We start from the raw sequence: 23,631 nt of genomic DNA, 5'->3' as shown, positions 1-23,631 counted from the left end.
AAACCATCAAACTGTTAAACCGAACCGTTTACCTCCCAAACCAAACCGTTTTAAAAAACTTGAACTGAATTGTTTAAACCGTTAAGGCGTTAAGCCACAGTTTAGCGGTTCAGTTCGGTCCGGTTCAAACTGAACCTTTGCCGATTGTTATTCTGGAGGGGCAAATGACAAGTCAAATATTTAGATTCGCTTCATAAAATACAAAGGGTCCATGCAAAGAAAATGCAAGAACCTTATGAACTGTATATTTATTGCCTCAAATTTACAAGGATATTAAAATCTCTGCCCATTAAAAAAACATCCTTAAAGGATCAAGAATCCATGTATCCCCTCAAAATGGCATTTCGTTCTGGTTGCTTTAACTTCCTCATTGCTTTGGCCTCAATTTGACGAACTCTTTCTCGGGTCACATTGAATGCTCTTCCGATCTCCTCTAGAGTTCTCATTCTCCCATCCTCCAGTCCATAGCGTAACTTCACAACCCCAACCTCCCTTTCGTTAAGAGTTTTCAACACTTTGCTTAGGTCCAACTTTAACAATTGATTTGCGATTCGGGACTCAGGATCCTCTAGTGTATCGTCAGCAATAAACTCCTGACACACGAAATGGTCAAGGATTAAATGATATACGTAGATAATGATAAACTCCTGACACATGAAATGGTCAAGGGTTAGATTATCCGTATAGATGATGATTATTTGAGGTATTATGCCATTGTTTTATAAGATCCACTTAGACAATAATCACAAATAATACTCAGTACCAAAACAATGGTTAGGATACAAACATACCCCTAGTGTTGCATTTTGGTCTTTTCCAACAGGTTTGTCTAAAGATTTGCATAATTTGGTTGACCTTGCAATTGATCTCAGCTTTTCTACAGACATGCCCATTATCTCAGCAATATCACTTTCGCATGGCGGTCGTTGATATTCCTCGTAAATAATCCTTTTTGCTTTCCAAATGCGTGCCATTATTTCATGTAAGTGGGCCTAAAATAAGTAAGCAGCAACAAAAGTAGAAGAGAGAATTAAACAATGAACATAATCTTCTTCTTTTTTGAGAAATGGAATGAATAAATATATACAAAAGAAGGGGAAAACTCCAAAAACACTTGTAGTTTTTCAGCTATTTACCAGAATAGCCGTAAGGCTTCAAACTATCACATTCTCCCTGTAGAATAGCATGTATTACTACCGAGATAAATAGCATTCTGGTAAATAGGCAAAAGTTAGGGGTATTTTGTTGTTTTTCCAAAGATAAAAAAACAGTTGGAAAATGGTTTCACCGGGAGACGAACGGCCCGAGATTGTTCAGATATAGCTCTTGTAACTGCTTGTCTTATCCACCAATGTGCGTAAGTTGAAAATTTAAAACCTTTCTCTGGATCAAACTTTTCACAACCGCGAATAAGGCCCATGCTTCCCTCCTACATAACGAAGTGTAAATATTAGCATATTGCTTCCTAAGGAAAAGAAATACAAGAGCTTGCTTATGAATATGAAAAGTAGACTACTTATCTACTTATAGGCTATTCCATTTTATAAGTAAAATTTTCTACTATAGTCTACAACCATCATTAGTTCCTCCAAATATATATAAATGCATAGTTTATAGTATCATCGGTTATCTTGCAATGTTTTGCTAACCTGTATAAGGTCTTGCATACTCATTCCTTTTCCTTTATATGTCTTCGCAACTGAGATTACAAGCCTAAGGTTACATTGTATCATCTTATCCTTCCCTTGTCTTCCTTCACTCAACCGAGATGAAAAGGTTCTGACATCCATATCCAATGCTTTTGCCCATTCTGCTATTGTAGGCTCCCTTCCTATGTGCTCTTGCAGGGTCCTCTTCACAGCTTCCATTCTCAAAAGATCCTAGAAAATTCACATATGAAAATTCTCTAAGATGCAAATGTGTGTTATTATTACCTGAATATTACAAGAAAATATGCATATCAATTAAAAACATGAAGGACGATTGTTCTAAGATGTAAACAGTGTGCTATTACCTGAACTTTACGAGAATATTCAATTTCCTCTGTCGCAGTAAGGAGCTTAGATCTTTTTGATCCATTTGTTGTTAGGAAAGACTGAATGGGATCATTCGAAACCTGACTCAAAGCTTTTCTTGACCTCCACGATTTGGGCTTTGCTGCTGTATCTAGAGTGATGGCAGTGGTAGCAGCCATCACATTTCTAGCCTTTATTGAGGCGCGCTTCCGTTTCTCTAACCTCTGTTCTCTTCGCTTAGACTTTGCGGCAACAACTGGATCTTCACCACCCAATTCAGTTTTTGCTGAAATCTCTCCCTCATCTAAGATATCATGTATACTATCTCTTTCCAAAACATGAGAACGGACAGATTTCGACAAAGAAGAACAAGAAGAAGACACTTCAGCATTCATCCCCACGTCATTAAAGGTAATTCCTTTCTCCAAAGTGTTCCTTTTGGCATCTTCTGACAATGCAGGGGATGACACACCTTCATCCAGAACCTGGAAGATGTCAATCTCCATCATTTCACTCAACCTTGCTCTTTCAAGCAATAAGCGATCCATTTCAGAAGGAAAATCATCCACATATTCTTGACATCGGCTTGAACTAACCAGAGTTGCAGCCTCCTTAGCAGCTTTAACAGCTTCTCTGGCCAATGCTACGGCTTCAACAGCCATTGCTCTTGCCAAAGCTTTGGTTGCAAGGGCCGTTGTGTCTTCAGTGCTCACTAATCGAGACTCAACGGCTAAAGTTGCTTCAATCCTTGTCGAATTATTTCGCTTCTGCACCACACTTGTCCCATGACCAACAATTCTAAACCCTTCACACTGAGATCCTCTCATTGATGCAAGTCTGCATCCCAATATTAAAAAACTTCATCAGAAAAAAACTATGAGCAATCATGTGATGCCTACTGTCCTAGAACCCTGTAATCTGAGTTTCCAATAACGAGTATCTTTCTCTATTTAAATAGCAAAGGGGGTAACCATTCCTAACCTAAAAGATCTTTAAGCTTTCTACTGTCATTTGCAATAATAATTAACTAAATTTCTGCAATCTGCATGGATCTTAGCAATTGGGGAAGAAAACATTTCCCTAATTTCAATTGGGTTCGTATATCTTTGCTTACCGGAATGATGCAATCTTGTTGAGAGCTGAGGAAGATGGCAGGTGTTCGGGAGGCCATCCTTGCACGATGTTTTCAGAACAACAGTGAAGTACAACAGACATAGGCATCATTCTCCTACATATGCAAAATAATTTGCACTCCAGATATATGGATGTCGATACAACGAACAGAAACCCCTTTGCTAGTATTAAGATCAAACTAGATCATATATGTAAAAAGGAGGAAGAAAAAAAGGCCTCCAATCCTTGCTACCATATATTGACTCTGCGATTCCACTAGGGCTAGAAGAATATCCAAATGATCTCATAAACCCTTGACCTTACTTTCTAGTATTGTTTAAAAGAGAGATCACATCATCTTTGACCTTTCTAATAGTGTTTATGGGAAAACTCAAATCGCCACAGAGATTGAGCTTCTTTCTAGTAGTGCTTGATTCAAATCACCAAAGGGATGATCAACGCAAGCTTCTTTCTATACAGTGTTTGGACAAAGAACAAACATTACGAAAGCAATTATGAACATAAGCATTAAGTTTCCTTCTGTTAGAAAACTTCGAACATAATCAACATCACCATAGCCATGTTTGTCCTTTTGAGATACTGTTTAAGAAGTGAACCCACATCAACTTAAATATCGATCTTTCTTCCGTGTTGAATTTGGAAGGAAACATGCAAATTATAGAATTTGAGCTTCCTTCTAATATTCTTTAGAAGAAGAAAAAAAACACGGCGACCTAAACCTTTACATCACCATATCCATGAGCTTTCTTTGAACACAACCAAAGTCTGAGATTATGTTAGGAGTATTTAAGAATAGAGCTCACACAACAAATGAGGGTTCAGAGGGAAAAAAAAAAACCCCAAGTCGCCAAAATCAGTGGCTTCAGCAGAGAATCCCCATGGCCAGATAGGCTCAAGGGTTCTTTTTACCCGGGAGAGTTGTAGCATAAGTGGTTAGAAGAGAGCATCCATGTCTTCAAGCATTGGGGCTCTTCTCAGAGAAATGGGAAAGATATGAATGAACATGACAGAATGTGGATTGTGGATCCGATGCCTCAGCTGGTGGGCGCCATCAGTTAGACAAAGAAAGGATCCTCCACAGTTGGCTTTGGCTTCACCTCCACAGATTCACTCTGTTTTTCTTGTTTGTGTGTGTTTTTTTTTGTATGAGTGGATAGGATTTTTGCCACACAAATTGATTCGACAAGATTCAATTCACTCTGCTTTTCTTTTTGGTTTGTAGCTTGTTTTTTTCTTTTTGAATGGGCAATCTCAACAGACGCCGACCAAAATCTCGGTCATTGGATCGCGTTGTTATCCTACTTACCCTCTCGCCCATTGTCGGGCGCGTATTCAACTTGGTTCTGTAATCTCGTTCACACTCGATAGAATATACGCACCTCGAAGATCCCTTGCATCTTGAATCTTGTGTTTTCTAGATTCACATTGATTATTTTGGCTTTTTCCCGGCATAATGTGACACATGTGCCTTGGTGCCACATCTCTATTGTAGTGACATGATCCATCTATCTGTCTGTTTGTATATATATATATATATATAGGAAATTTATCTTATCCAAAACTTGGGAGGCATATCAACATGACATGGCAAAGGAGAACAAAACAACATGGCATGATATTTCAGTGATAAGTCATTAAGTTGTAGATTGTGTATGTATTGTGGCTCCACTGCATCTGGTCTTATTTTCTCTTGATAGAATAAAACAAACATTCATAGAGGGCTGATCCAACGTTTTTTGAATATTGTCTTTTACACCCATTTTGCCTTACCTTTTATGTGACATGCCTTCAAAGCCATATTGCCCCACCGCATTTTAATAGCATTATCAGGAAAAGTAATTAATTCAATTCAACTAAAACAAATGGAAATTATACATGAAACATGCCTACACTCTAAGAAAATCTTGACAAAACTATGTTATTCGATTGTGGCTCTTTATGGGTTGAAATTTCATTTGAAATGTTGTTGAAATCGCGAGTTTTGTGCTCTTTACCATTTGTTGGGAAACATATCCCTCCAGATGGGAAGAGAAGTACCGTGTTGGTGAGTATCTCGACCGAGGCCGAAACCGAAATCATTTCGAAAGACTATAATTGTAAATAGTCTAAAATGCCTCCTGGGGGCTATACTTGTAAGTATCCAAAAAGTTGCTTTGGTTTATAAGCAACTAGGGCAAACTTTATAGGAAGAGTTAGAGATCATTATTGAAAAGTTAGAACAAGGTAGTTGCCTCTGTAACCGTGAGTGAGAGTGTGAGAGTGTAACTCTGTAGCCGTCTGTTAGATGAAGGAGAACTCGAGGTCGTTGCCTATGAGTTCAGTATTTGTACTTCCTCTCTACTATAGTGATCAGTTTTCTTGGGGTTAGTGGACCCTCGTGGTTTTCCCCATTTCGGGTTTTCCATGTAAAATATCGGTGTCTCTGTGACTTCACATTTTTTCTATCTGCGTACTAGTTCTTGATTTCTGCACACGAATACGAATGTGTAACAAGTTGTTGCCGGTCGATTCCTAACACCATGAACATAATATAATAGATCACATTTATATCTATGTTTCATTTATTCTAAATTTCATGAAGAGTTAACATTGTAGTGTATAAACATAAACCAATATACAAATACAAAACAATGGGTGAAACAATGACTCGAGGAGTAAGTGTTTCATGGCCATTTTGAAACGCAATGTGTTCCTACGTATAAGTGTTTCCATTTATTCACGAAATGTCGTTGATGCATGGCTGTGATGGATTATGAAAGAGAGCATGATGCATGATCATGAGGGGGCGGGCATATACAAGATATAAACAAAGAGAGAAGCCTCTCTCCCTGTCTTTGGTGAAAACACACAATTATGTTAAAAAAATGTGTGAAAAAGACTACAATGGCACCACAATTGAGTGTGTCACCACTAGAGGGTGGTGGGACATTTGGAATCGCCGATATGTAAAACCAACAATCCATTTATGAAAGAATTTTACTTGTTGCGATAAAGAGATTTACCACATTAGTACTCCCTTCAACATTCACAGCCACAAGTATGCTTTGATTCCAATTACCATTAAAAATACAAAAGCAATGAGTATATCCCAATTATGACTTAATTCCAAAATATCTTAAAATTAGGAAAACAATCTCCATCTATGATTCCGAGCAGACCTATTTGAATTGTACAAACACCCATTGTCTTGAAATCAAATAACAATCGATACTCTCCAAATGAAGGCCCTTTGCTCTAGTCAGCTATTCAAAATGCCAAACTATGTTACGTACCTTCCATTCTTGTTAAGCTTAGATGATAGCCGTCGGGGAGAATGAAATGTACGAGAGATTAGTCGACACTTGTAAAAGAAAAAAAAAGACGACCAAGTGTTGGACACATGAAGAACGAGAAGTGCACAATACTCGTCGTTCAGTACACGATGCTTCAGCCTTCCCCGTTCAGTACAAGTGCCACCATGATACTACCGGAATCATAGTTTGTCCTCTCATGTGGCATACCCTCATTCTCAACCGAAATAGAGATACAAAGATACCCATGGTTGCAGAGGGTGTGAACGCATATATATTTTTGCGATAATGAAAACCTAACGACCCATCGAATGCATGGATAAGTCTCTTCAATCATTGGTACATACCTACAATGGCCAAATACTAATAATTAAAATTATCATTGGGCCTCCATAATCCTTCACTTTTCTGTCTATCTGTTGTCTCTGGCCCCATCAAATCCATCCATGTATGTATTAAATAAACGAGAACTATGCATTATGTACATATACATATTTCATATTTGAAGCATTTCTCTGCGTCGAATTTCTGTTTTGTTAGTTCGTTTTGTTTGCTCTGTGTTACAATTTCTGTTTGGCTCTGCAGCGCCAGGCGCAGGCAGGCAGGCATACCTCTCCCCCCTCCCCTTGGCGATGGCGGCATCCCTTCTTCACTGACCACAATTTCTCCATCTCTTTCCTGCAGAACACCCCCCCGCACCCTGGTACGTACGTATTTTTCCCTTTCCCATCCCCTTCCTGTCACGTTACTTACACCTTCCTTTCATTCCATTCATCACCATTGCGCAATTTGTTGCTCCTTTTTTTTTTTCTTTTCTTTTTTGTACCAACCCTTTATTACACCAGAAAAACCTAACTGCAACATTTTTTTGTTTTTGTTTTTATCTTTTTATTTTTGTGTTTATTATATCATATGGATCCACCCTTCAAGTTTTCTGGTCAATATCCCCTCCGTTGTGTAGAAAAGTACGACTGTAGAGGAGTAATTGCCTAAAAAAGGTAAGAAAATTATGGCATTCTTTGGCCCCTATTTTTCTGTGAACTTGGTCTCCATGCTATGAAAAACGACACACAGTGAGGGGATGCAGATATGGTGAACGGGACGTGACATGTACTAAAATATGAAAAAAATACTAGCTTTTATGTGTATTGTAGATATTTAGCAACATCAAAAGAGAATCATTGTATCTTTAACATGCATACGCATACACATGTATGTAAAATTTGGATATAATGCATATGTCCTTTACTAAGAAGAAGAATAGGCGAAAGAACAAACGAAGAGTAGAGAAGTAACAGTTTGCAATCTATAAGAATAGATGGATTGAGTGATAAATTATTAACGTCCAACGGAAGTCCAGATATCATCTGTGTGATGGGGTCAAGCCAGTGACGAGGATCGAGGTTAGGTTCCCTAATAACAGGAATATTAGGAAGAAGAGGATTAGTAACAATCACTTTTCCTGGGTATAAACAAGTTATTGATAATACTGTCTGATTAAGCAATTTTTGGAACTTTTCTGTCAGAGTTGCGCAATTTTATGATAGAAGAGCTTATTTTAGTAGTTTTTGGAAAATGATTAAACTATTTTAAATCATAATCCTTTGTGGCAAAGCAAAAAATTGATTGATATCATTTTGTTTGTGGTATTACAGGTAGGTGCTTTGATCCATGCACAGCGCAGTTTCCTGATAACTGTTGGATCCTACACATGAGCCATGGATATTATTGGTGAATGGGAAAGATGGATAACATTGGTATTGATAATGCTTATGGTAATCGCACTTGTAGCTGAAGTTGCCCCTCCTTATTTGGTCATGATGGGAACAGTTATATTTTTTCTCTCTCTGGGCATCCTTGATCTAGAAGATGCACTTAGTGGCTTTAATGATGCATCTGTTCTTTCAATTGCTATCCTATTCATTGTTGCAAGAGGCAAGTGCTGCGCCCTTCTTGAAAATTGATATATATTTGGAGTCATTATTTGTGTATCTTGATATAAAATACAAATTTTACATAAGTTTCATTTGGTGATATCCATAAATGGTGACAGTTCAGTATTTTTTTTTCTTTAGTGAATCTCATATTTTGAAAGACATAAGCCTCACCTCTCATTTGATTTACCCTAATTTTGCTACCCCTTAGTCACTCTATGAACTGTTAGGTCAAATATATGCTACTCCATTCCTTTGGTTTTGATTGGGTAGATGATTTTCTCTGATATGTCTTCTCTATCTATGAGCAAAATCTTCGAAATCTAAACTATATATTAATGCTTGTGGAGGCTAAGTTGCCCTGTGAGACAAAGTTGTTAGAAAAAGAATTAACTTTGAATATTTCCATTGCACAGGATTAGAACTCTCTGGTGGGTTAGAATTTGTATTAAAGTTAATGTTTCAGACAAAAGAGCGAAACATTCCAGTTCAAACACTTCAGAAAGATGGGAATAGCATTGTGTGGATACTGTTGAAGTTCACATTACCGGTGGCAATGTTAAGTGCCTTTCTTACCAACTTACGCTTTGTGGCAATGATGATACCTCCAATAGTGGAATTTTCACGCAGGGTGAGACTTGTCCTTGTAAAATTACCTTCTCACCTATGGATATGTCTCGATCAACAATTAATGATGTTTGAGTTCTCTTTTTTGAAATAAATTTGACCTAGTATTATTATCTGAAATTCTTGTATTTGAATCTTGACTATGCTATAGGCTTTTTTTTGTATATTTGAATAACTGGAATGTATTGATTATGCAGGTCAACATGGCACCCTCAAAGTTATTGTTGCCTTTGAGCTATGCTGATCTCTTAGGAGGCACATTAACATTGATTGGCACTGGTACAAATTTAGTGGTGCTGTCGCTCACCACAAAGAAGATTCCGGATCTGCAAATGCACATTTTTGAAATAGGAATAGTTGGTGTCCCTGTGGCGCTTGCTGCCATCCTTTATATTATCACTGCTTCTGCTAAGATTTTACCTGATCGTCTTGCTATCCAGCCACCAAATATTAATGCCAGGTATTTCTGATGGATGTAAACGTAAATATTATAATGCACATAAATTTTCTGACAACTTATGCTTATATCAAGAGCATCTCAAGGTAATAATTCATAGGATGTTTCTGAACAATGAGAACTCAACTACATAGTATAATACAATCCTGAAATTTGGATTGGTTTTAATATCAGAAGGAGGTGATTGAATTCTTTGAGACCCTAACGCTGAAATTTGTCACAGGAACTACAATATTGTATTGGCTGTAAATTCAGTGTCGTCTCTGAATAGAAAAACAATTGAACGATCAGGATTAATGAGAATGTCAGGGCTAAAACTAGTACAAATTGAAAGAGAAGGGAATATAATCTCCAATATTAGTGAAGATTTTGTAATATTACCAAAAGATCATCTTTACTTTACTGGAGTTATAGATGCAATCCTTGCGCTCACACAACTTGATGGATTGACACTTTTAGAAGATGAAGTATTTTTCTTTGTCTAGTTATCATTCATGCTCTCAATAATACTGCTTGACAGTGCCAAGTGTCTTTCCTGAGTTCCTTGCATTCTAAAAGCACGTTAAGTATTAACTTCATGACATTAAGTAACCTGTGAAGACATAATGTTTATCTATGGTCAGTCAAAACATGAGCTGGTTGCTGATACATGTCAATGTCGTTAACCATTGAATTCATGTTGATGATACACTAGATATGCATCAATCTTTAAATGAATGTAGAAATGGAATACCTAAATCACGTTTAGTGTTGAGAAAGAGCATATTAAAACTAAACTTATTCCTGATTTAGTAGTGAAAAGTTCATTCTGATAGTAATGGACAGTAGTAGACATGTATCCTTGTATGACTAGGTGCATCCATCCAACAGTGAGCCCATAGAGGATTGTTCAGTAGAAATCACTATAGGTTCTCCCTCGTTAGGCACCATTGTATTCTGAACATTAAGAAAGGGGCACAAATCCATGGTTAATAAGAATTGGCAACTACTTTCAATTATGCTAAATGAATTCTCAAATGAATTGCCATCTCCTATTCACCTTAGATTAGTGTCCTTGCTTGATTTCTGAATTATAGTGCCAACATTGGAGATCACAACATTTGTGACATTATAATTCTACATTATGGCGATTTTGCAAGGATTCATGGCTGCACACAGTATCACGTTATAGTCAGGTATTTATAAATCAACAATAGCTCTAAATAATTTAATTTCAATATCTCTTGCTTGACCATCATCCAGTCTTGTGTATTGTTGTGGTAGTTCTGACTTAAATAGCGCACAAATCCAGGGTGTAAATATAGTGTTATTTTGTTATGCCATGCTGTAGTACTTATAGATATATCATTAATCATGCCAATCAATGTTGGCGGTGAAGTTCATCGTTGTGTTCCCAACCAACTCATGAGCTGACTGATCAGAAGATAAATGTTGCATTTATCAAGTTTCTTACAATATGAATATGTGCATTTTCAAATGCAACTTTGCAAAAGCAAATTGTTTTATATGCTTATGGAATGCATTTTGAATGTAGCAGGGTCATGTTGAAGTTGATTTGAACAGATTGAAGATGCATCAGTATCTAGTGGAAGCTGTTATTGCCAGCAAGTCATCAATGGTGAAAAAGAAGGTTTCGGATCTTCAATTTCAATCAAGATATAGAGCTACTGTTATTGCAGTTCATAGGCATGGTTCACAATTGAATAGGTTGTGCTTCCTTTATGATATGCAAAATTAAAGAGCCATTCAACTTTTCTCTCATTCTCTATCTTCCTATCTCTATATATGTCTGGATCTTTACATTCATGATGGTGCATACTTGTTTTAAGGGCATGTGCAATCCATTTGAACACTTTGGCCATTGTGGACAGTCTTTATTTTGTATTACCTTTAAAACGTACACACATGCACAAACTGGGTACATGTATGAGAACAAGGTTGAAGGGGCAAGAAAAATGCATTGTTCTCAACAAAAAAATAGTAAATACAAGAAATAGAAGATGAGAGCTCATATATGGAGAGTATTATGTGTTAGATAATTCTTGTAGATGTTAGAATAAAATATGAGAGTTCTTGAATGAACATAGTTGATTTGGTTGATTGAAGAGAAGATATTTAAAGATGGATCCCAAAATTAAGGAGATGTGCACATAAAGTAAGATAAAAATTGAATGTAAGTTCAGACCTTCATGCTACCCAAATGAAAACAGAATGCGAAGTTTGTCCAGATTGGAATAATGTTCTTCACTATCAGCTGATTGGCGATTTCTGCAAGCAGAAATCTTAAATATTCTTTCACAAGATGAACCATTTATCTGTGGTTTATGAGTCTTGTAATGTAATAATGAATAATAGCAAGGATGTATTAATGGCTACATACTGGGACTCAAGAAAGATGGTGGAGAAAAACATTGTGAGAGTAGGAGATAAGTTTGCTTTCCAAGGTATAAGACTACAAGATCAAACGCTTAAGGATGAAAATATATGAGACATGAGGACATACGTATCTATATGGATAATATTATGGGAGCTACTTGGAAGACTTTTAAGAGCATGCTTGCATCGAGCATATATTGCTGTGTGATAGGAGCAAGGCTAGCAGCCCCTTACTATGAAGATTGTGACCTTCGAGATGAATCCAAGATAGTGGCTTCTTTATTTATAGATCAGAGGCATTTAATTTTCATCTCTTAAAAAAAGGTATCACCTCATCCACATCCTCAAACTTATGCAGTCATGGTAGGTATGATCTGAAATGAGGAATATGTTGTGCATACAGATGTACGTGTATCATTATGAGTGGGTGTGCACATCACATTGTGATTCATGATATGGAAATGCAATGGAGCTTTAGGGTACAAGTACTTGAGGACATAATTATTGACATACAGAAACGCCAAAGTGGCACAGTTTCTAGACATAAAAGCATGATGCAAGTGGATTTGTGTATGTAATATGGTTAATGAGCTCTCTAGATCTTTGCTGGTGTCCTGTTCTAGATATGTAATATAGTTCTCTTTTGCGCCACATCAAGGCCCTTATTTATAAGTCAATAGAAATTTTATGTTGGTGTAGTAATGTGAAGATCCTGTACCACTTGTGGCATGGATGCAAAAACTCGAAGACAAAAATGTTTAGGAAAGGATATTTTACAATATAATCATATTCATTTCCTTATTGATTAGAAAGGCACTGATTAACATGGGCATATATTATCATAATGGCCATAGTTCCAACATTAATTAAAGATAAAAGGTTATGCCATTGTTAAAAAGTAAAATTGTTTTTAGTGAATGTGTAGGGCAATTGGTGATATTGAGCTTGAAGCAGGTGATTGTCTATTGATGGTTGCAGATGGTTCTGAATTTGCAACTAAGCACAGGAACAATTCTACATTTGCTTTAGTTTCGGAGGTAGTTTTAATGTAAAAGCTTACAATTTCTTACTAGTAACTATACAAATTTGATGAATGATTTCAGAGGTCATAATTTATATTATTCACAGCTTCCAGGGTTTGTGCCAATACAAAGGCAAAGAGCTGGTATTGCAGCAACATTTGTTCTGCTGATGATTGTTGCCAGTGGGCTCGGCATTGACGTTGTCACAGCTGTACTATTCTCAGCAGCTGGACTTCTACTTTCCAAATGCCTCTCCCCTAAAGATGCAATGGTAGGATTCCCTAGACCCTGATTTCTTTTTCCTCTTTATCAGAGTAAACTAAAGAACAAGGTGAAACATAACCTAGTTATTAGAAAGAGAGAGGAGAGAGACATGGAAGATGGTGATTATTTATCCTCCTTGTGAGATAGGACAAAGAAAAAGATAAAAATGATGATTAAAAAAAGAAAGAGGCAGTAAAATTGATGATGATAATGATCTATTGTCTCCATAATCATGTCTGCCCTAATGATTAGAAGAGAAAGTGGAGGGAATTAAAATAGTGATGGTGATCTATTATCTTTTTTGAAATGTAGCACAATCTTTGAAACTACGAGATGTGAAGAGAAGATTAAGTGCTCAGAAGGCTGGGATGGTGGTGGCTAACTTGGGAGGAGTTGAATGAGATTGATACATTATGTTATATGAGAAAAGAGAGAGATATTAACATCTACTAGAAGCCACAATCAGCCTATGAGACAAATCATAATTATAATTATTATTAAAACAAAAATAAAGGGTCTAGGTTTCCTACAGCTCCATGAGCATGATTATAATGCATGTGATGGAATGACTTTCAAGATGTTTTACAAGCATAAAGTGCATTAACTATGTATGGATTGATTAGTGGCGATTGGACATCACATCTGAGGTTGGGTTGTGTGTTAAAAAGAGGCTATAGCAAAGTTCAACAAGTACATCTGAGTGTACTGGCGCAGATAAGACTTGAAGACAATGGTCTTCGTGATCTGGTGATGCTATGAACATGTGCCTTATATCCTGATGCTTGCAGGCGTTGTTGTTTTCAGCATTCCTCTGCTCACTCTATGGTGATACCTGGCATGTTGACAGTGGAGACATGGAGATATAGAAAAAAATCAGTGATGTGCGATTACTGTTGCATTCTACGTGCCAATATGAGGGTCAATTCCCATGTGTTTTCGAAGGTTGAGCAAGATTTGACCAAAGTGTTGTGGGTCAGCCATCTCTGGCATTTGTTGCATGGTGATGGAGTCCATGTAGAGGGTGTCATGCTTCTCTCTGATGTGCTTGTAAACTTCCTCCTAGACTCAGAATTTTCCTCAATTTCTATCTCTCTGAAATATAATTTGCAAAGTATTTTGGCTGTTGGTATTCAATGTGCTCATCTTGTTTTGATCTCTAAATGGTGAGAGGAAACTCAGAGTTGGCCTACTGCTTTGCAAGCACTATGTGGCTTGTAGACAGACGTCCATGTACCTTGGTCTTTGTACTCCATCCTTTGCGAAGATCATGAAATGATCTTTGTAGTAAGCCATCTTCAACATGATCCGATTCTTTTGGGCATAAAACTGCCATAGATCTTGCCACGAGACCTCGTGTTCTTCATCTTTTGAAGAGTTTAACTATATCTAAAGGGTGGCAAGATCTTAATATCGAGGCCATTGTTGCCGAACTACTTCATCGCCTGGGCGTACCATGATTCTTCTGTGTGTTCTGTTGTCCTGTTTGCTTCGATGATTCAAACAACTTACATGTAATTTTTTGAATTGGCATGGTTCGAATTTGGTTGATATGATTCACTGTCTGGAATAATGCGTCTATCATCATAGGGAGTGCTGCCGACACATGGATGATCTCATGTGGGGTGGAGGCTTTACTATGTATCATTCTTGAGAATATCATGACTGGTATTCGTGTCCATATGTACATTGAGAGCCCCTGAGCTCATGTGTGACTACCGTGTTGAATAACCATAATTTCGTATGGGAACTCCTGGAAGTTTGCTTGATGGCATTGTCATTCTACTATTCTAGCATGGACGGAGCTGCATATCCTCGAGTGCTCGGATCCTGGGCAGCTTGGGTTAATTCAAAGAAGCCCCCATTCGTGCTTGTAAATGTGTCTCATAGATACACATTGGAATCCATCAACTCAACTTGCCCTCGTGATAGAGTGAAGAAAGATTGTCGACAAATTGACGCAGATGTGTGGAAGATCATGGTCTGGCTTTCCATGGAGAAAACCATCTTGGGCATTGAGATATGACGTTGTAGAGACACTGAGATTATGTCATCATTGTACAGAAGAATGTGGACAGGTGTACCTAATATTTTGATTCTTTTGCCACCTCCATGTTTGATGTTGTCTGCTGCTATCTCGTCAGTATGGAGTTCGAAGAGGTAGGGGAGATTGGGCATCCTTGTTTCACACCAATGATGCTTATGATTGCCTCCAACAGCCTCCTGGTCACTTACATCTTGTCAGAGGGATTTTTGTGCGCAGAGTCTTTGTTGATGTTCCTTTGATACAGTATGAAAGGTCTTGCAGAAGTCTAGAAAGCATCCAAAACAATCACTCCTTTTGTGTCTTTGCTTGGTCCAAGTGATGTAATGTAAGGAAAAAATTTAATGAACAATAAGCATAACGGAACCAAGGAATAAATTGTAGAAATTTTTACTATAGTGATAATTGGCCTCACATGGATAATTTAAACAAGAAAAGAGGAAAACGGAAATCCTACTGTTTGAACTGTTGCATTTAATTGCAGCCCTGTTAAACAATTCGACAGAATCTGTATGGAGGCATGTTCAATGCAAAAAGATTATCTGATGTGCGGAAATCCTACTGTTTGAACTTTGCACCCAATTGCAGCCCTTTTAAACAAATTGATAGAATCTGTATGGAGGCATGTTGCATGTTTAATGTGAAAAGATTATCTGATGTGTGGCATAATATATAAGATATAATATATACATCTCCCTCTCTCTATATTTAATCGGGGTAATTTGCATCACATTAATAGACATGCAGACACTTAACCGTCTCATTTTGCATATTTTATGATTATGCATACGTTCTTCATGTATATGTTTGTTGAACTATCCAACAAGTAAAATGTCTATCTCTTGGTATTATAAAAAAGTTCCTGAATCTGAACCTCCTTGTGTATAGGACTCTATAGAGCTGCCAGTTGTTATCATGATTGCAGCTGGGTTTGGAATTTCAGAGGCAATGGTAAAAAGTGGAGCTGCAGATTTGGTTGCAAGACCTCTGATAGGCATTGGAGGGCATTCTCAGGTAATACTGTAATAATTGAAAAGCATCTGGGTATTTGGGCTTCTTTGGGGAAAGAAGACAAAAAACATAAACTGATGTTAGTATTTTTAAAATTGACTCATTATTCTTCATATCATGTGCAGTTTGGTCTGATTTTGTGGACATATACTGCGACAACTGTATTCTCACTGGCTATAACCAACTATGCAGCAGTTACAATTATGTTCCCTATAGTACTTTCAGCAACACAAACCGAGAATTTGGATTTTCGCCCATTTGCATATACATTGATGTTAGCCACGTCTGCCGGATTCATGACCCCTACTGGTTGTCCAACAAATCTAGTTGTATATGGGCCTGGTGGGTACCGTTTCAAGGATTACGTTATATATGGTGGACCACTGCAGGTTTATTAAAATCTCTGCCTTGAATTTTATTTGATAAATTTTGTTATAAACTTGTAGTTTGAACTTCAGTGTTTGTAGAGATGGATCCCAACTCATTGATGAACATATATTGGGAATTCTAGTAAAAATTTGAATACCCTAAGCTCATTCCTTGGCATATGAAAAAGAGACCTGTATTAAGAAAAATATGAAAAAACTTATCCAAGTGTATAAGAGCGATGAGTAACATGTAGGAGTTAAAATGATAGGCTCAAACAAAAATTAGAAGACCATAGCTTATCCTTCCATCATATATGAAAAATGAGACAAAATTTATAGAGATACACATATCTGAGGTAATGATTTCCCAGATAGATAGACAACAATCCCTAACCCTATGCCCATACACATGAGATGTTTTTAGCCATTCATGGCTCAGTCTATATTGCATATGCTAAACTTGCTTCTCACAAGTTCAACCTTTGTAACCACAACTTACAAACATTGACTTTTTCTTCCTTTTTTCTAGATTGTGTTACTTTTCGTGTCAGTAGGTGTTATAATGACTCTGGAATGGTGGTGGTTGTGGTGGACAATTCTCATTGTTGTCTTGATTGGTGCAGCACCACTTGTGGCCAACCTGGTGAGAAATTATTTTTATACATACAATACTTTGCAAGGGATTTTATTATATATACAACATATCTTATCTACTTGTTTTTAGATATTTTTGTTTTATATTATATTTTACTTTCCATTATTATAGAAGTGGAACATCATGAAAGATTCCTCGACAGAAGCTAGTAGTGATCTTGTTCATGATGATGAGATGGAGCCAATTCGTCTCGGTGATGGCATAAGTAGTTCAGCATTCATTATGACTTCCTCAGCTTAAAGAGTTGGATCCTGTGTTTTTCTCTTTTTCTTTCATGCCAAGCATGGAACTTGTCGGTATAACTTTATTTTACACCCAGTATTATTTACATAGTTCGTATAATTATTCTCTACAGGATCGATCTTTTACCTAAAGCCAAAATGAAAATATTTATGAATCCAGATCTGGGTTACAATGGGATATTCTTGATTGTCTTCAATATGCTATACTTTCGCCGTATTTGTGGTGAACATAGTATTGGCTTGGTTCTCGGTCTCATTCTATGGTAAAGATATTGCTTGATGACCAGGGTTCTAGGTTAGGGAATCACTACAAAATTTGATATCACATATGCTTATGTCCAAAAAAAACTGGCAAACATCAAGATAAATTTAGCCTCAATTTTCAGCTTTTTGGCTATTGCTTAAAGATATTGGTGCAAGTTTGCTTCTTAGAGTTCTAATAGAAAGCATACCAAGTCATTATGTAGTTGTGAATTATTTTCATGATGTGACAAGAAAAAGCAAAATAAAAACTGGAGGTGTCCTTTGCCTGATGGAGAGTAAAAATTGAGCTCCTAGTTATAATTATACCAATATGATCCTTTGTCCAGGAATGATTGTTGGCAAGTGGGGATACGTGGTTTAAGTTATGGTGAAGAACTTGTGGGTTAATCATTAGTGATGGAAAATAACATCAAGAACTTATGGTTTAATCATTAGCAATGGGAAATGACATCAAGAACTTACAGGTTTAATTTATGGTCAAGAACTGATGGGTTAATCATTAGCAATGGGAAATGACATCAAGAACTTACAGGTTTAACTTATGGTCAAGAACTGATGGGTTAATCATTAGCAACGGAAAATGACATCAAGAACTTATGGGTTAGTCAGTATCCCCATTTTGCTTAGATTTGTTAGTAAATACCTAAGCAGAAGTTCTCAAATGTTTCTGAAGGGAGCACATGTTATTGAAGTAAAAAAATGCAAATATGAATAGAAATGCATTAGAACAATAGGATATTTTGAAATCAATAATACATTTGTCTGAAATGAGGTATGAGGATGCAAATATGGAAATGTGTTAGAATAGTATGACATCATAAACCTTGCAGTGTTATAAAGTAATTAAGCAAAAGCTTTGCAAACCACTGTAAATAGAACAGGATGGGAGTTGTAACAAAGCAAAAATGTGTATGTTAGAATGGCAAACTCAATATTTGACTAGAATATATTGATTTCATCTACGTAACATCTTTCATAGCTTATATTGTTAGAGCACACCTTCAATAAGGTGGAGTTCTTGAGCATGATTAAAAAAGGAAGACATGATCATGAAGTCATTTCACATGAGATCTTTAGTACTTGTTTGGCATTACTTAAAGCTATTGTGTTAGCTTAGGTCTTGAGTTCTACTCATACTAAAATAGTAATGCCTCATAGAATAGTAGGATATTAAGAAATCATGGCAACACATTACAATGGGGACTTGTATTGAATAAACTTGGGGCCATTTTCTGTTCAAAAAATGTGAGGGGAGTTGAAAAATGTGGCAATTCAATTTCCTAAACATGTTGGGTAAGATATTCGATTATAAACCTATTTTTTCACGATTTAAAATTTTGAAGTAGGATTTACTGAACAAGATTAGAATATTGTAAATGAGTCACAACAATCTGCTAAATTTCTGCAAACACAAAAGAATATAAGATTCATGAGAACAAATTGATGCTTTCTAGAACTCTAAAGTTCATGTCCACTTGATTTATCCTACATCGACTTCATTAAGACCAAATCATTCAAATGTAGCAAGATGATCATTTCCCGCTTACCCTTTCTTTTGATGTACAAAGGAAAAGAAACTTGAGATGCATAGTTCATAGGAGTGGATAGCAGATCTCATTAAACAAAAACATTAATATTTAAAATATCAACCCTCATAAGAGCTCTTTTCCAAACTGAAAAAAAAACTAAAACCTGAGTAAACATCATATGTTACATCGAGCTCCATAACTTTGCAAAAACCCTAAACCCCCCACAATAAGACCTAAACCCTATACTCAGATATTTACATCTTTCTTTCTTGTTCTCCGATCTAACTTCTATGTGGCAAACTTATCCAAATCAGCAAGGTTCATGGCTATACATACAATAGTAGCACTTCATGTCCATTACATTTACTCTGAAATAATGATATAATGAAATAGCCTTAGTATATTCACGTTCTTGGAGATACTCCTCTTCGACCACAAGAAAAAAGTTGTGATCAAGCTTACAGCTTCATGTGAAGTTTGAACCAATTCTTCCTCTTCCTCTTCCTCGTGATCTATTGGGAGCAAATGCAAATCCTCTATTGTGTTTACGGCCAAATGAAATGTTAGATGGCATGTTATCATTTGTGCTCATCTGAGATAAGTCACAAGTCAGCGCATCGAGTTCCATACAAACATCTCCTTCGTCTTTTTGCATAGAATCATCCACTTCATTCTTTGTGTTGCATTCCTGTATCTGCTTAGAATCTGGATTTGGATTTGGATTCAACTGGTGACGTGTCTGGATCCGCATACGCTGCTTCTGAGAAAGGTGTTTTTTCTTCTTATGAAATTCAAACGATTGTGGAAACTTATGCTTGTCCACAAGATGCTGATGCCTCGATAGATCATTCTGGAATTTCATATCACACCCATCTACCAGACATTTGTACTGCACCCATACAACACAAGAAAAGAAGAATGAAAATTTATCAATACCGCTCATAATGATGAACAGTTTACATTCATCGTAAGTGGTGGAAACAATTGGGGCTATATATCACTGAGTAGAAAGACTTTGGAAAGCTATTTTCTGAAACCGAGGTTTTCAGAAAGAATTACAAGTAGGATTTGCTAAAATAACCAAACTTCTTTGCTATTTTGAAAGATCAGCACATTTTCATATGATTTTAGGATTCCATAGCCATTTAAAAAAAATCACTGGCCCATTTATATTTAGCAAGTTCATGAGTTCATACCCTGCTCATAAGACTGGGGTATTTACTCAAAACGATCGTCACTTTACATGCATAGACTAGTGCTTTACTCCAAATTTATCAAAATTTATACTTAACTCGTGAGGCTAGTAGTTTTACTGAAAAGCATTAACATTTCCCACTCATAGTCCCATCTTGTTGGTCAACAAGTTCACACTTGATAATACAAATCTTCACGCAAATGACAAAGTATTTACACATCATCAAAACTAGAGTTCTTTATTTGCAGTGATGCAGTTTCCACTCACAAAACTAGATTTGTTCCTCTATTTTATTTTATGTTTCCCCTTTTTTGAATGAAAAAGGGAGTATTAATTATTAGCTATTAGAAATTCGTTTTGTGATCATAAAAAAATAGAAAACTAGATCTTTGTACCATAGGATGACCCCGAGCTGCCTTTGCCTGAAAGAAGGAGTCATGTGTTTCCGAGATGTGTATGTCAAGAAGCCTGGTTGTTGGAAAAACACGAGAACAAACTGAACATACTGCGGTATGCCGAGAAAAGAAATGTGTCTCCAGTTCTCTCAGTCCTTTTAACCTTTTTCTACATCCCACAACCGGGCAGACCATTTCCCTTTTAATAAAACAAAAAATAAGGTCATTTCAGAACAATCAAATATTTCTGGAAAGGAAACAATCCTCTCTCATTCCATCTCTATTTTACTGCTGGTAGGAGAAGCAATGAAAGTGACGGTATTCCAAACAGGGAAAATGAAGCATGATAACAGCTTTCATTATGAATTAAATAAAGAAAATTAAGGCAACCAAATATGTAAAATGAGGCAGAACATACCATTGTTGGTCTTCCTCAAGAGAGCTTATTTGATTCTTCTCCTCCTCACTGATTTCTAATATAACCTGCAAGCAAAAGTTTCACACAAGAATGCACTGATTTCCAGGGTAGCTTGATTCAGGCGATTCTCAAAGGAAATTATTTTACATAAAGGTTTATTTGGGTGACTCCCAAAACACATGACTATTCCTAAACTTGATTCAATAATTAGAAAATAAAATAATTTTTCTCAAAAATTGACTTGGGTGATTAAAAACAAAGAATGCCCGCCAAAGCTTGATCAGACTTATTCTCAATCAACGCATTTTCCCAATAATTTTAAAACACTTCCATAGAAGTTGTCTTGAGAAAACACAATACTAGCTCTAAAACTTTATTTAGGCAACTCTCAAAATAAAGAAATTTCCACAGATTTTTGACATATATTTGACTTGTTATCCTTATCAAGAGTTACATCCCACTACTTCATTGTGACCATCCAGTTGATTGCCATATAAAAATGTACTCATTTTTAGGATATTCTCAAAGAAACCATTTATCTCCAGATTATCAAAGGCTTTTTCAAATATGTCTTAGAACAACAATATTATCCAGATTTGGGTTATTCACAAAAGAAAGCATTTTTTCTGAAGAATTTTCCAAAAAAAATATATACAAATTTGAGCTTAAATAACCATTCCCTGTGATTCTTAAATTGATCTACCTGTTTGGCAAGAAGTTCACGTTCCAAGTTCCCGGAGGCAAAGAAAGGGCTGTCAAGGTTAAGCTTTCGCCTGGATGGCCTCAACAAAGGAAAAGCATAGGTTAAGTCTTTCTTATCATCGTCTGGACCTTCTTCTTTCTCTGCATTTTTAGATATTTCCGTCATGGTTTCTTCGTCATTTTCTTCCTTCTTCATTGGATCTTCCATCTCCATTGGAGTTGTGAACACAAAAAAAAAACAGAAAGAAGGCCGCAGATTTCCCACTCTAAATTGTGTGAGTTTGAATAAATAAAATGTCTGGGTGCCAAAGTCTTGAGAATGGGAAATTTGTTGCAAGTGCCCTTCCTCTTTACTCCACCTCTTGGGTCTTCAAGTTTTACATCCCCAGGAGAAAAGGAAAAACTCGGCGAATGTCTCTCCCTATAGTCTCTCTTACTGTCTTTCTTTTCTGTATTCCCTCGGAATGCCCTTGGTCGATCCGCCCCCCCTTGTCAAAAAGTGCCTCGACGTTTCAATGTCAATTGACAGCCATTGATTAAAAAAAGAGCATTTGCCTCCCTTTGTTTCATAACAAGGAGACGGAAAGGACGGAACGTGAGTAGGCAGGATGTTATAACATGAGGATAAGCCGATGGGCTTGATGTCAACACCACAATCAAACACACTCAAAGGTGATTATCAAGGATGGAGAACGTGGCGAACAACAGTTATTCACACTCGTTCGTGTATTGTCGAGGTGAGGCCACATTAAACGAATGGAATGTAACAAATGTGACAACACGATGTCGGTAGGGGAAAAAAACTTACATACTTTGTAAATGTCAATTGACACTAAGGATGGGGAATGTGATCACTCAACAACCATTCACTATTATCATGTTTGTTGATATGAGGTCATGTGATCTATCACTTAAAGTAATTAATTATGTGTTGACATGCCACCAAGCTCATAGTGAATGCCACATCAACATGTGGATGATTTTGCAACGCATATCAATGATGATTTGTGGATGATTTTTCAACCCATATCAAAGACATTATTACAATTGAGGAGAATAGAAATAGCTCTCAATAGCTCCATCTCAAGAACTAAGCTAACACACTAACTTATGGTTAACTCCCAAACAACACCAACCACATGGTCATTGACAAGGGTAAGAATACTCATGCAAATCAATGCATGAGCCAATATGAGCCTTTAGGGTATGCTAGTATAATGTGGGTAGGTTGATTCGAGACTATCATATGGTTGACCAATTTCTTTAATAATTAATTTGCGTTTGCAATTTGTGTCATAGCAATTCAAGTACAAGCAGACTAATAGCAATGGGTTACACACCTTTATAATAAATACACATCATGCACAAGATGTAATATTTTGTTTTTCGCTCCATAGCAAATCTTTCCATTGTTCATGATGGATGTTGCAACCATATGCTAGTGCCGTTGCCAAGTTCTAGCAAAAGATCACACAATCACCATATGCTCTAAAGATTACAAATGTACAATTATTGCTTTGATTAGCGCCAATATATGATGTATCACCATTATGGAAAACTGAATTGTTTGTGTACATGCTATAATTTGATTCACATCCGAAATGAAGCAAGCAAATCCACTTATTTGTAACTTACTATGGTCATCTTATGAGAGTTTATCAAGAAAAAACACACGATGTTTTTGAAACTAGC

General features: G+C 36.6%; 3 protein-coding genes across 4 annotated transcripts; 1 reads left to right on the top strand and 2 right to left on the bottom strand.

Moving 5' to 3' along the window:
- Nucleotides 1–223: 223 nt before the first annotated feature.
- Nucleotides 224–4,187, bottom strand: LOC147868788 (uncharacterized). 2 transcript variants are annotated; one of them, XM_087323342.1, is made up of 7 exons: nucleotides 3,130–4,187; nucleotides 2,612–2,852; nucleotides 2,015–2,500; nucleotides 1,650–1,880; nucleotides 1,289–1,429; nucleotides 792–992; nucleotides 224–593 (listed from the first exon to the last, which is right to left on the bottom strand). In XM_087323342.1, the coding sequence occupies exons 1-7, from the start codon at nucleotides 3,237–3,239 to the stop codon at nucleotides 312–314; spliced, it is 1,692 nt and encodes a 563-aa protein (XP_087179468.1). In that variant the 5' UTR covers nucleotides 3,240–4,187; the 3' UTR covers nucleotides 224–311. The 2 variants fall into 2 exon arrangements, with proteins under 2 accessions (XP_087179468.1, XP_087179466.1); XM_087323340.1 differs by having other exon boundaries at nucleotides 2,015–2,852; nucleotides 3,130–4,186.
- A 3,873-nt stretch (nucleotides 4,188–8,060) lies between these two features.
- Nucleotides 8,061–17,612, top strand: LOC147868787 (putative sulfur deprivation response regulator). Its single transcript, XM_087323336.1, has 11 exons — nucleotides 8,061–8,374; nucleotides 8,790–9,004; nucleotides 9,198–9,460; nucleotides 9,681–9,924; nucleotides 10,995–11,164; nucleotides 12,759–12,870; nucleotides 12,962–13,126; nucleotides 16,049–16,174; nucleotides 16,297–16,560; nucleotides 17,069–17,182; nucleotides 17,306–17,612. Exons 1-11 carry the CDS (start codon nucleotides 8,158–8,160, stop codon nucleotides 17,432–17,434), a joined length of 2,019 nt encoding a protein of 672 aa, XP_087179462.1. The 5' UTR covers nucleotides 8,061–8,157; the 3' UTR covers nucleotides 17,435–17,612.
- Nucleotides 17,613–19,376: 1,764 nt separating this feature from the next.
- On the bottom strand, nucleotides 19,377–22,227 carry LOC147868786 (nucleic acid binding / zinc ion binding protein). Its single transcript, XM_087323332.1, has 4 exons — nucleotides 21,941–22,227; nucleotides 21,238–21,302; nucleotides 20,820–21,018; nucleotides 19,377–20,118 (listed from the first exon to the last, which is right to left on the bottom strand). Exons 1-4 carry the CDS (start codon nucleotides 22,151–22,153, stop codon nucleotides 19,696–19,698), a joined length of 900 nt encoding a protein of 299 aa, XP_087179458.1. The 5' UTR covers nucleotides 22,154–22,227; the 3' UTR covers nucleotides 19,377–19,695.
- Between the last annotated feature and the right edge of the window lie 1,404 nt (nucleotides 22,228–23,631).

The sequence above is a fragment of the Azolla caroliniana genome, unplaced genomic scaffold, assembly GCF_043228905.1.
Source record: "Azolla caroliniana isolate FFs.n. ecotype wild unplaced genomic scaffold, voAzoCaro1.0.p SCAF_1, whole genome shotgun sequence".
Classification (NCBI taxonomy): Eukaryota; Viridiplantae; Streptophyta; class Polypodiopsida; order Salviniales; family Salviniaceae; genus Azolla; species Azolla caroliniana.
The sequence above is the reverse complement of the archived record's forward strand: the minus strand, read 5'-3'. Positions and strand labels throughout refer to the sequence as shown.

Coding starts and splice junctions, on each gene's coding strand:
- LOC147868788 (XM_087323340.1), bottom strand. CDS start 3,239: ATGATGCCTATGTCTGTTGTACTTCACTGTTGTTCTGAAAACATCGTG. Junction 1,430..1,649: donor GTATGCAAGACCTTATACAG/GTTAGCAAAACA, acceptor TTCGTTATGTAG/GAGGGAAGCATGGGCCTTAT. Junction 594..791: donor ACCAAAATGCAACACTAGGG/GTATGTTTGTAT, acceptor TTCGTGTGTCAG/GAGTTTATTGCTGACGATAC.
- LOC147868786 (XM_087323332.1), bottom strand. CDS start 22,153: ATGGAGATGGAAGATCCAATGAAGAAGGAAGAAAATGACGAAGAAACC. Junction 21,303..21,940: donor GTGAACTTCTTGCCAAACAG/GTAGATCAATTT, acceptor TTTTGCTTGCAG/GTTATATTAGAAATCAGTGA. Junction 21,019..21,237: donor CTTGAGGAAGACCAACAATG/GTATGTTCTGCC, acceptor TTTTATTAAAAG/GGAAATGGTCTGCCCGGTTG.
- LOC147868787 (XM_087323336.1), top strand. CDS start 8,158: ATGGATATTATTGGTGAATGGGAAAGATGGATAACATTGGTATTGATA. Junction 8,375..8,789: donor CCTATTCATTGTTGCAAGAG/GCAAGTGCTGCG, acceptor TCCATTGCACAG/GATTAGAACTCTCTGGTGGG. Junction 13,127..16,048: donor TCTCCCCTAAAGATGCAATG/GTAGGATTCCCT, acceptor CCTTGTGTATAG/GACTCTATAGAGCTGCCAGT.